This window comes from Rana temporaria, chromosome 11 (assembly GCF_905171775.1).
Source record: "Rana temporaria chromosome 11, aRanTem1.1, whole genome shotgun sequence".
In the NCBI taxonomy this organism is placed as follows: Eukaryota; Metazoa; Chordata; class Amphibia; order Anura; family Ranidae; genus Rana; species Rana temporaria.
In genome coordinates, this window is record NC_053499.1 from 56,045,132 (window position 1) to 56,058,051 (window position 12,920).

General features: G+C 43.0%; 1 protein-coding gene across 2 annotated transcripts in view; it reads left to right on the forward strand.

Moving 5' to 3' along the window:
- PPP2R5B (protein phosphatase 2 regulatory subunit B'beta) overlaps positions 1-12,920 on the forward strand; it is a 127,973-nt gene that overhangs the window by 92,505 nt on the left and 22,548 nt on the right. For both annotated transcript variants that reach the window (XM_040328562.1, XM_040328563.1), the window contains 2 exons: positions 3,814-3,922; positions 9,540-9,593. In XM_040328562.1, the coding sequence (XP_040184496.1) occupies positions 3,814-3,922; positions 9,540-9,593 (163 nt within the window). The remainder of the gene's footprint in view (positions 1-3,813; positions 3,923-9,539; positions 9,594-12,920) is intronic.

The following is a 12,920-nucleotide window of genomic DNA, read 5'->3' on the forward strand; positions in this document are numbered from 1 at the left end:
CGGAGAAAGAGCTACCGCTGGCCCCCAAAACACAACACACACTCAATATGCTTGGATCAGTACTATTTTTCATAGTAGCTGCACATCTCCCATCAGGCACTCTTCAACCAAATCCTTAGCTCCAAGAGTAATTAGGAATAAGCCCCCAGCTCTGCTATGGACATTTGGCCTTTAGGAAGCAGGAGGGAGCAATCAGACCTGCAGGCTGTGAGATCCAGAATAGCCCAAATTATTCAACAGCTGCTCCAATGATTACAGAAGAGTCACAAATAACTACATTTTACTATCATCATAGCATTCTACCTTGGAGGGTGCTACAGTGGTAAAGTAGTTATTTTTTCGGTCATGAGGCAATTGCTTCTTTGCACTCATGATTGCAGCTTTTATTACCATGCCAAGGGAACAGAGTAGGAATTATACTGTGCAATTTATTCTCAGGCAAACTGCTTTTATATACTCAATACGTGATCCAGTTTAATGTTTTGAAGCCTCAAAAATTAGACAAAACTGCGTTTTGCAACACTGTCATTAAATTCTCTTTTGGAAGAGAATGACTTCATGAGTGTATGATAAACAGATATTCTGTAGCTGTTCCAATAAGGTTCCTTTGAAAATCAATCATCTACTGCCAACATCTTACACGTCAACAGATGCCCATGATTGGTGCCCTATCTCCCTTTTAGGCATCTTTTCATTTGTCATGGTTTGCCAGCAGATTTACAGTTGTTCAAGTTGCTACCATTTTGGTTTAAGCAGTAAGTTCTATCTTCCCTTGGTGGCTCTGTCTGTTATGCATAAGGTCAGCTAGTCTTGTTTCCTTAACTTGAAAAACATGAATAGAGAACTGCCAGTAAATTATGAGTTCTGCATTAATTCATCCAAATGGTTGCTCACTATTGGGAAAGCATTCGGGTGTCAGGCAGTTGGCTGTGGAACAATCCTTGCTGGCTCATCTTGTTGACACTTTCATTTCGCTCCTTTTTTTTTAACTCTGTTGCACTGTAATTGATAGGTCCTTTTTAATGCATGAAACTCTAGATACATTTTTAGTGTCTACATGCATTAACCAGATTTCCTATTCACATGCAAGAGCATGACAAAGTATGCACATGTGTTCCTGGTTCTCAGCATGCATCCTCAGCTGCGTTCAGCTCCCTTAATAATTATTTAAGAGGTTGTTAACTCATGGGTATACTTCTTCCCATGTTTCATATTGAAATTCGTTTCTGCTCTCTCTTGTCCTTTCCTTACTTGGGCTACGCCCACCTTAACCCCTGCAGTGTGTCCTGTTTGTTTGCTCTAGTTTTGGTAATTGGCTCCATTTCCGATTGTGACCTTTGGATATACTCACCTGCAATCCTTGTGACTCGTCTTCGCACCATCTCCATCCAGTTGCATACAACTCTTGACCTCACACTGATCGTAAACTTTCCTAATGACTAGTACCCTGCCTTAGCCTGTCTAGCTGTCTAGTTGCCACCAACAAGGTGATCTTTGGGACCACACTCTGAGTGTTCACCACACAGGTTCGAAAAGACTTTGGTTCTGACTGGGTACTGCCAGAGCATACATGTTGACAAAAGCCTACTATATTTCTTTTCTACTGGTGGTTCTGAGCATCAATGGTCATTCTTGTTAGTTTAGGTGGATACTGAGTGTCCAGCACTCAACACAAATACTTATTACTTTCTACAAACTAATTTTTGATCATCAAAGTGATAGTAAACCCTTAGGCCCGGATTCACAAAGCACTTGCGCCAACGTGTCTCGAGATACGCCGCGTAAGTGCAAATATGCGCTGTCGTTTCTGTGAGCTGTGCCCACAAAACTAAGATACGCCTGAAAATAGGCTTCATCCGACCGACATAACTTGCCTACGCCGGCGTAGAGTGGGCGCATATTTACGCTGGACGTATTTGGCGCTCCCATTGATTTTCTATTCACATATGCAAATGAGGGAGATATGCCGATTCACGAACGTACGTCCGTCCGACACAGTGCGCGTAAAGTCATACGTAAAGTTATGCCCTATAAAGGAGGTGTAACTCGGCAGCATCCATGCAAAGGGCTGCACCAGGGAACACAAGCCGGATGTTACGACGTTTACGTAGCACGTGAATATGACTAGGTTACGTTCACGCCATAGGCAGTGATCCGATGTATCATAGGCAGTCGTTCTGACGTGATTGTGAGCATGCGCACTGAGATGCGTCCACAGGACGGCGCATGCGCAGTTGGCGATACGTATCTGTCTGGTGCTCGGCCCATTATTTGCATGGGGTCACGCCTCATTAGCATGGCTCACGCCCACTTCCACTTATGCCGACTTACGCCTTGGAAACCCAGCGCAGATTTGGAAGCACTGGCTTTGTGAATTCAGTGCTTGCCTCTCTGCGCTGCGTCGGCGTAGCGTAAAGGAGATGCGCTACAGCGGCATAAATATGCGCCAGTGTCTGTGAATCCGGGCCAAACTGTTTAATTAACATTGTCCTTTTTATTTCTGTATGTGGATGATGGCACTGTATTATTTTAATTAGAAAAAAAACATCCAAGTACCCATTTCCTAATTGATATACAGCTGTCACATGAACATAATTCTTCCCAGCCTGCAGGGAAACAAACAGGAGGAGCGTCTAGTCCTCTGCTGCTGGTCACATGTTCTAAATAAAAAAACAGCCTTTGGAATACAGAGTAAAAATAAATAATATCATTAAATTGTTTTAAATTCAAATACCCGTATTTATCGGCGTATAGCACGCACGGGTGTATAACGCGCACCCTAACATTAGGAAGAAATTTCCACAGCCCCCTGCATATAACACGCAGGCACAGTTTACCCTCTATTTTCAGGGTAAAAAAGTGAGTGTTATACGCCAATAAATACAGTATATATTTGAAATCAATTATTTTTTTGTGGACATAACACGGTACGGACAGATTTCTGCCAGTCACAGGTTGTGTCACATCTCTCCAGCCTGTGTCTTAGAATAAGAGAGAAGTGATTCCTCCTTTAAACTGCATGTAATATCCCACCCCTATTGTGTTTAGCTGGTTAGTGGGCATGGAGGAGGAGGGAGGGAGTGGGCTGTCATTTACCACTATTTATACACCCACATAAGTGACTCTATAGTTACATGGTTAGTCAGGTTGAAAAAAAAAACATCTAGTTCAACCAATAAAAATAAAAAAATCATGCAATCCCATATACACAATCCTAGTTGATCCAGAGGAAGACGAAAAACCCCAGCAAAGCATGATCGAATTGGCAAAAGCAGGGGAAAAAATTCCATCCTGGTTGCCCGAGAGGCAGTCAGATATCCCCTGGATTAATAGACACATGGACTGCTCAGATGTGATAGGGAGGAAATGTTTAGTATAGAAACTCACTGAAAACTAAGCATGTGCAGAACTACCACTACAGCTGCAAAATCACTATCTGAATTGGGGACATAAACAGATGGTGGAGATAGAGAGCAGCAGGATCAACCACGTATACACCCACATTGGTGACTCTATAGTTACATGCTTAGTCAGGTTGAAAAAAGACACAAGTCAACTGCTTCCTGTGTCATGACCTTTAGTCTGTGCAGGAAGTAAGGTAGAAGTAATGGAGCACAGTTTTTAAACAGCCATGAAGAGAGTGAGGTAAGCGGGTGAAGAATAAATGAAAAGCTGTTTTATTTTTGCAAAAGAAGTACATCAATGCTATATTGGTACACAGGGGAGCTGGAATTTAAAAAAAAAGGTGAACTTAGCCTTTAAGTTTATCATGTGCTTACACAGTCTGACGTTGTGTTGCTTTTTCTTCTGCAGTATCATCAATGGCTTTGCTTTACCTCTGAAATCAGAACACAAACAGTTTCTTGTCCGTGTACTGATACCACTGCACTCTGCAAAATCACTTTCTATATTCCACGCCCAGGTAAGAGATGTCATTTGACCACACTGCCTTAAGTGGGGATGGGAAACAAAAATGTTAACATGATGGTACTGGGAATAGAGAACAGATTTTTTTCCTTGGTATTTTCAAGTTGTCCATCTGAACAAAATTCTGGTCTATACTGTTATGTCTGGGTGGAATTGTTGCAATGGATCAGTTAGATCTTGGCTGCAGAATATACAGAAACGTTTACATAATAAATTGTCTTACATCTTAAGGCCCCTTTCATGCGATTGGACCAATCGAGTCGGGCTGTCCGTATTTCAGGCGAACTTGATTGGGCCACCCATTGTCCTCTATGGGGAGGCAGATGTCAGTGCACATGTGTCCGCTGACATACGCCAGGCATCCGATCCAACAAAATCCGCTGAAAACAGACGGATGGCCAGCATTTTGGATCAGATGGGATGAGATGAAAGTGGACAGGCTGTTTTCTTCCGATCTCCCCAAAGAGGAGAGCGGGACTCTAACAGGTCCGTCACTGCACAGTGAGTGGAGATGGACCTGTCATTCGCTTGCTCAGCAGCGATCAGCGGAGCACTCCCCGCTGAGCAAGCGGAGTCCGTCAAAACTGATCTGCCCCGTGTAAATAATAATACTCTATGTATTAAGTGTTTCATCTCTGTTCCATATCATGTTTCTAGTGCCCAGACAGAGAGGCTGTTGGATAGAATGTACAGTATACTGTATGTGACTATAAGTTTGAATAGGCAAGCTGCCTAGCAAGCTGAAACCTATACCTATAACCATGCCAGAATTCCAAATACCGGTACTTATGACCATACCACTTTGCTATCTTCTCTTGTACCTCAATACATATTATTGTTAATTTTTGTTAATACATATTATCTGTATTTGTAAGCTTTTTGCACATACTGTGTTAGTAAATATACACTACTGTGCAAAAGTTTTAGGCAGGTATGAAAAAATGCTGTAAATTAGGAATGCCTTCAGAAACAGAAGTGTTAATAAATTATTTATTATGAATTAACAAAATGGATAGTAAATGAACAGAAGTGAATTCGAAATCAAATCAATATTTGGTGTGACCACCCTTTGCCTTTAAAACAACATCAATTATTCTAGGTACACTTGCTCACAGTTTTTGAAGGAACTCAGCAGGTAGGTTGTTCGAAACATCTTGGAGAACTAACCACAGATATTCTGTGGATGTAAGCTGCCTTAAAGGGGTTGTAAAGGAATTTTTTTCCCCTAAATAGCTTCCTTTACCTTAGTGCAGTCCTCCTTCACTTACCTCATCCTTCCATTTTGCTTTTTAATGTCCTTATTTCTTCTGAGAAATCCTCACTTCCTGTTCTTCTGTCTGTAACTACACACCGTAATGTGAGGCTTTCTCCCTGGTGTGGAGAAAGCCTCTTGAGAGGGGAGGGGGACTCCGATCCTATGAGTCCTCCAGCACCTTCCTTCCCTGCTTTCTCCTCCTCGGCTCAGTCGTCTGTTCTCCTGCGCTGGGCAGCCACTGCATTGACACTGCCTCCCTCCAACAGATATCACTTCACAGCACAGACTCCTCTCCACGCTTCCTCCTCGGCTGCCTGTTCTCCCACGCTGGGTGGCCACTGCACTGACACTCCCAGTCCCTCCAACGGATATTTTACTCCACAGCATACAGGAGAAGACTCCACTCCACTTAATAGAGTGGGCGCCAGCCAGATGTACAATACAGGAGAGAGCCGAGCCATCACATCGGGGGGAGGGGTTAGGGAGGGTTTGTACAGTGATAGACTCAGACTCAATTACAAAAAAAGTCCATGGCGACCGCAAAACCGGCAAGAACCGCTCACGGACACCAGTGTCCATGTACGGACACCTTACCGATCCCTGGTTAAGTGCCTTCATCATTCCGCTGTGTTCTGAGTGTCTCTCCCTCTCCTTGTCAGCTCCAGTCTGTGTCTGCAGAGCCAATCTCCTCCCCGCCCCCATCCCTCCCCTCTCCTTCTGCCTCTATTCTGATGTAATACATAACAAAATTACTTTTATTCTCTCTGTTTTAGCCAGATATTCAGTGCAGTATGTCCCTGTTTTTTAAATTACAATCCTAAATACCTTTCTGAACAGCTCCTCTGTGCTGTCACATGACCTCCCCCTGCTGACTGGCTGACATCACTGGGGAATCTCAGTCCCTCCCGTTTCTGTTCTTAGATCAAGGGACGAAAATAGAGGGAGATCACGTGACTGCAAATAGGAGCTGTGCAAAAAGGTATTTAGGATTATAATTGAAAAGAGAAAAAACAGAATGTCTTGAAACCCCATTCTGCTTTAAAATCTTTGTCTGAGAGAGATCTTGCTGATGCAATATAACTACCTTGAACCTAACTACGTGAAACTGTCTTCTACAACCTCACCTTAGGCCTTGTACACACGGGCAAACATGTACGATGAAAACGGTCCGCCGGACCGTTTTCAGCGTACATGTCTGCCCGGGGATTTCTGTATGATGGCTGTACTCACCATCATACAGAAATCCGCGCGTACTCGATGACGCGGCGAGGCGCGCGGCCCTGCCAGTTCAATGCTTCCACGCATGCGTCAAAGTCATTCGACGCATGCGAGGAATGGCGGCCGATCGGACATGTACGGTAGGTCTGTACAGACGACCAAACATGTCCGAGCGGACAGGATTCCAGCGGGCTGTTTCTAAACAAGTTTGGAAATATTTGCCCGCTGGAAAAAGGCCCGGCGGGCAAATGTATGCTGGAATCCTGTCCGCTCGGCTGTACAGACGACCGAACATGTCTGCTGAAACTGGTCCGCGGACCTGTTTCAGCAGACATGTTCGGTCGTCTGTACGGGGCCTTAGTAGCAGAGTTTGGCTGTTCCTCCAGCCCTCTCCTTCTTTTTTAGGCTTCCTACACAGCTGTTTCTGTTTCAGTTAATGAATGTTTCCACCTACATATGAAATGTGTGATCATTAGCAGCTGCTTGGTCTAATTGGTTAATCATATACCTGACTATAATCCTAGATATTCCTGACTTTGTACAAGTGTACATAGTGTGCAAGTGTAAGAATTGATGCTGGTTTGAAGACATGGATGAGCGAGTTTGGGGTGGTGGAACTTAACTGGTCTGCGCAGAGTCCTGATCTCAACCCAATAGAACACCTTTGGGATGAATGAGAGCGGAGACTGTGAGCCAGGTCTTCTTGTCCACATCAGTGCCTGACCTGACAAATGTGCTTCTGGATAATGGTCAAACATTCCCATAGACACACTCCTAAACCTTGTGGACAGCCTTCCCAGAAGAGTTGAAGCTGTTATAGCTGCAAAGGGTGCGCCAACTCAATCTTGAACCCTACAGACCAAGACTGGGATGCTATTAACCACTTAAGACCCGGACCTTTAGGCAGCTAAAGGACCCGGCCAGGTTTTGCGATTCGGCACTGTGTCGCTTTAACAGACAATTGCGCGGTCGTGCGACGTGGCTCCCAAACAAAATTGGCGTCCTTTTTTCCCACAAATAGAGCTTTCTTTTGGTGGTATTTGATCACCACTGCGGTTTTTATTTTTTGCGCTATAAACAAAAATAGCGACAATTTTGAAAAAAAACAATATTTTTTACTTTTTGCTATAATAAATACCCCCCAAAAATATATATCTAAAAAAAAAATTTTCCTTAGTTTAGGCCGATATGTATTCTTCTACCTATTTTTGGTAAAAAAATCGCAATAAGCGTTTATCGGTTGGTTTGTGCAAAATTTATAGCGTTTACAAAATAGGGGATAGTTTTATTGCATTTTTATTAATTTTTTTTTTACAACAAATGGCGGCGATCAGCGATTTTTTTCGTGACTGCGACATTATGGCGGACACTTCGGACAATTTTGACACATTTTTGGGACCATTGTCATTTTCACAGCAAAAAATGCATTTAAAATGCATTGTTTACTGTGAAAATTACAATTTCAGTTTGGGAGTTAACCACAAGGGGGGCGCTGAAGGGGTTACAGTATGTATGACCTAATATGTGTTTCTAACTGTAGGGGGTGTGGCTGTAGGTGTGATGTCATCGATTGTGTATCCCTATAAAAGGGATCACACGATCAATGACGCCGCCACAGTGAAGAACGGGGGAGCCATGTTTACACACAGCTTTCCCCGTTCTTCAGCTCCGGGGACCGATCGCGGGACTCCAGCGGCGATCGGGTCCGCGGGTCCCGCGGTCACGGAGCTTCGGACCGGGGCGCGCGCCCGCGACCCACGGCTGGACAATAGCACAGCACGTACCTGTACGTGCATGTGCCCAGCCGTGCCATTCTGCCGACGTAAATGTGCAGGAGGCGGTCCTTAAGTGGTTAAAGTTCATGTGCCTGTAATGGCAGGTGTCCCAATACTTTTGGTAATATAGTGTATTTATATTTGAAAAATAATCAGGAAAAGGTATCATAATAGGCTCAACTGACTTAGTTGCAATAGGTGTTTTTTGCTATAACAATTGCTATTTTCACCAAAGTAACTTATTTTCTACTCTCATTGCCTGTTTAGAATAAAGGTCATTATGGCAAAAACCAACCTTGTAGTTTAGAACTATGGGCCAGATTCACAGTGGAGATACGACGGCGTATCTCTGTTTCTATCTATGCGACTGATTCATAGAATCAGTTACGCATAGATAGCCAGAAGATCCGACATGTATAATTGTTTTACACTGTCGGATCTTAGGATGCAATACCGCGGCCGCCGCTGGGGGGAGTTTGCATCGTAAACCAAATTGCAAATTAGGAGTTACGGCGATTCACGACGGATTTTCGCGGTCGCTACGTCGCCGCTAGTCTAGTTTCCCGTCACAAAGTTAGTCGTCGTTTTAGCTGCCCTAACTTTGGTCAGCAAGTGTATTGCTGTCTAAAGTATGGCCGTCGTTCCCGTGTCGAAATTTAAAAATCAACGTCGTTTGCGTAAGCCGTCCGGGAATACGGAATTACGCTACACGCGTCGCCGTTCGAAAAAATGACGTCGCGGTGCGCAATGCACGACGGGAGTTCAGAAACGGAGCATGCGCGGTAGGTCCGGCGCGGGAGCGCGCCTAATTTAAATGGCACACGCCCATTTAAATTGGCCCGCCTTGCGCCGGAGGCCGCCGGCGTAGGTTTTCATTGCAAGTGCTTGGTGAATCAGGCACTTGCGATGAAAAATTGCGGCGGTGTAACGTATCTACGATACGTTATGCCGCCGCTCTCCTATGTGAATCTGGCCCTTAGAGTCTAGTAAGCAAGTAAATTTAAAAGTAAGATAAAGTACATCATTTAAATGTCACACTAATAACTTAAACTGTATTCTCACTTAAAATGTATAATTATCCTGTGAAGATGGCCATCAAGGCGGCACTTATTTGTATCTTGTTTTGTTAGGAGACACCCCTGTCATTCCCAGATTCGCTTGCTCTGATTACAAAAGTATATGTGAAAGAAGTAAAATGTATATTATGTTTTTGTCAGCGAAGTAAACTAAGCTTAACTCATACTTATTTTTTTCCACACTGCATAATAAAATATGTCTTAATGTTAATTGGTCTTTGAATAGAGTAAATTACTAACCCGTATGCTCTCAGCAAGCGATTAAAATGGTAATTTTGTCCCCTGCAGCTGGCTTATTGTGCAGTTCAGTTCCTGGAGAAAGACTCCTCACTAACAGAGCATGTAAGTATAGCATCGTTTCTATGAGGTATACAGTGTTTTTTCTCTGCAGGACTAGTATTATTTTATTACAGTAATATTTATTTTGACTTTTGCATTTAATAAAACAAACAAAAAAACTAAAAACTAATAATCAGATAGTATTATAGCCAGGGCCAGATTTGCTCTCCCTGCCGCCCCAAGGCCAGGTTCCTCAATGCACCCCCTCCCCGCCAACCAAACTACCCCCATCCCACAAATCAACAGAGAATGGCAACCGGATGGCAGGGGCGGCATGGTTAGTTCAAATATTTTTTGTTTCTTTTTTTTTTACTTTTTAATCACTTTTTTATTTATTTTTTATTTGTAGCTTGTCATTTACTCTTTCTTATTATTGTATAATTTTCTTATTATTTTTAATATTATTTTTCTTATTCTTTACTTTTTAATTACTTTTTATTTTATTTATTTTATTATTATTTCTTAGTATTTCCCCCACACTACATTTAGTCCTGCTAGAAAGCAACTTACCGCCATTAACTGTATGTTCCGGGCGTCAGGGGACTCCATGCTGCTGCCGCCCCTTGGCACCCTGCCCCCCCGAGGCCTGGCCTTGGTGGCCTTGTGGGAAATCCGGGCCTGATTATAGCATTTCTAGTCTTTACTATTCGCACAATTGTTCTATATAACAATTTGTTTAAAATAATTATATAGAGTATGCAGTAGTGTATTGTGCTGCCCTTGGCCTGACTAAACTCATGCACCCCCTAATTTAAATATGACCCACCCCTTCGTGTCAAGGCCACACCCTGTGTTGTTTAAGACCCACCTTGAAATTTTCGAGTGGGGACACTAGTTTGAGGGCCTGGGTGGGGGAATGGATTCTTTTAATTTGCATAGATTTCCTCTTTCTTCCTGTTTGGCTATGGGGCAGGAAGTGAAGGGAAATCTCCGCAATGGGACAGGGATGGTAAAAAATAAACGGACAGGGGCTATAACCCTTACTCTATCCAAAATGAAAAAAAAAAGTGTTGTCTATAGTTCTACTTTAAGTCGACGGTGAAGCAGAAACATATAGCACAGTGAGGAAGGTTTGTGGTCCAGGATGATAGGACAGTTGCAGAACGCCTGCATACCGGAAGCAGTGCAGCCGCTTTATGGGGGTGCTAGACTAGTTTGTCTAACAGTGTAGCGCAAGGCGGCAGGGACTCTTTTCGTGCTGCCCCCCTGCAAAGTGCTGTCCTAGGCCTGGGTCAGGATACAGTGTTGAGCGTATGTATATTTATTTGAAACTGTAGATTCTGGTTCTGATATCTGGAGTCTGGTGCATATTTTTTTGGAGCAGAGTATCCTGGTGCAGAAGAGGTAAATAGGCAAATCCGGGATTAAACCTGAAGTGTAAATATGGCAATTTTTACATAGTTACAGTGTTCCAGCTTGGACCAATGTAACTGTGCATGTTTATTTGGGATTCCCTATGGAAGCTGGAAATCATTGTAGTAGGCTCCGCTTCTACAGTGATTGCTGCTAGCTTCCAGGTCCCATGCCAAGCGGCTTCCCTGCTGCTTAGTGAACACAGAAGGTCTACCATTCTGCACAGAAGCCATTCAGGGAACACTTTGCATTTTCTCAATGAATGCAAAGAGTTGCCTGATTGGACAATGTAGAGATTGTGACATCACTTCCCTACTTCTCCACCTTGCCCAATCAGAGACTTGTTTTGTATTCTCTGAGAAAAATGCAAAGTGTTCCCAGAATGGTACCTTTGCTGAGCCTGTTGTGTTCAGAACACAGCAGAGCAGCTGCTCATTACAGGACCTGGAAGCTAGTAGAGATTATTGTTGTAGTGGTGCCTACTAGATTTCCACAGGTATGGCACAAATATACTTACATTGGCCCAAGCTAGACCAATGAAATTATGTAAATATTGCCATATCTTATCTATAGCTGTAAGTTTACATTAAGGAGACTTAGTTTGAGGATTGCGTTAGGTGGAGTATAAGTGTTAGGGTTACTATTAGGGGGGGGGTACCTGTTAGGGGTGGTGATAAGGTTAGTATCAGAGTTACAAAGCAGGATAGTACAGGTGTTATTGTTAGGGTTACAGGGAAAGTTAGTGTACAATTTAAAGGAAAGACTAGATTTAGGGTTACAGTGAGGGTAAGGTTTGGGGTCACAGGAAAACTTAGTGTTAGGCCCCATGTACACGGGACGCTACTAAAAGTATGTTCAGAGGCAGTTGGATGCTTTTTTCAACTGTTCCTGAACTCTTTCAATATTATCCTATGTGACCATGTACACAGTCTCGTTTATTGCCGTTTTTAGGCAGTTGCGTTTAACAGCGTTTCTTTGAAAGCAAAAAAATGGGTTCAGATGCAGAAGATTTCCACGTTTCAGACGGTAAACGCGGCTAAACGTGGTAACCCGCGTTTAACAGCGCTTCGTTTATAGGCGTTTTTAATTTTTGGGTATTTAAAAAAAACTATTTCTAAACGCAAACGCGGCAAAACGTGGCAAAGCACCGCTAAACGCGTCATGTAAACGCAGCAACATGGACGTTTTAAACGTGGGTTACTATCTGTCAAGTTTAATAATTTAGGAGCAGTTGTAAAAACGTCCCGTGTACATGGAGCCTAATGCTCCGAATATCGCACGAAAGGTCGTACGACTTTTTTCGCTTAATAGTCGCAAGTAGAAACTCATGAAAATTCGCATACGACAGAAAAAAAGATTGGAAGTGATGTCATGTGTTGTAATGTATTTGTATTGTATTTTCGGACGACAACTGTACTGACTAAATGAAAATCGTACAATCTGGTACTGTACGAGAATTTTTTTTGTGCATATCCGATAAAATAATATCGGATGAACTGTCATGATCGGCTCTCGAAAGCTCTGTACTAACAATTCGATCATCGTACGATTCTTCCTCGGACAACATTTTTCGTACAATATTCGGATCGTGTGTACGGGCCATTAGGGTAACAGGAGGGTTTGTGTGAGTGTTGTGGTTAATGTTCCAGGAAGGGATAATGTGATGGGGCCTCTCTACTGATAGTACAAACAGTACTAATCTCTCAGTGTTGAAAGCTATTTTATCAGTACTGTACTTCCAGTACATCACTATTATTCTCAATTGATGTACTTGCTGCCTGAATTCCTCCATGTCTTCTGTGATTTTTAAAAGTTAAATCACTTGCATGGAAGACTCTAAAGCAATGGTGAGTCTCTGTCAAAATTTCTTTGCCTTCCTACATTGTGAAGCATCTGTCACAGATTGAAATGTGTACTGTTCACTTTTAGCTTCTCGTTAAATTTAAGCAATGACATTTCTGAATCTGTCATTGTACA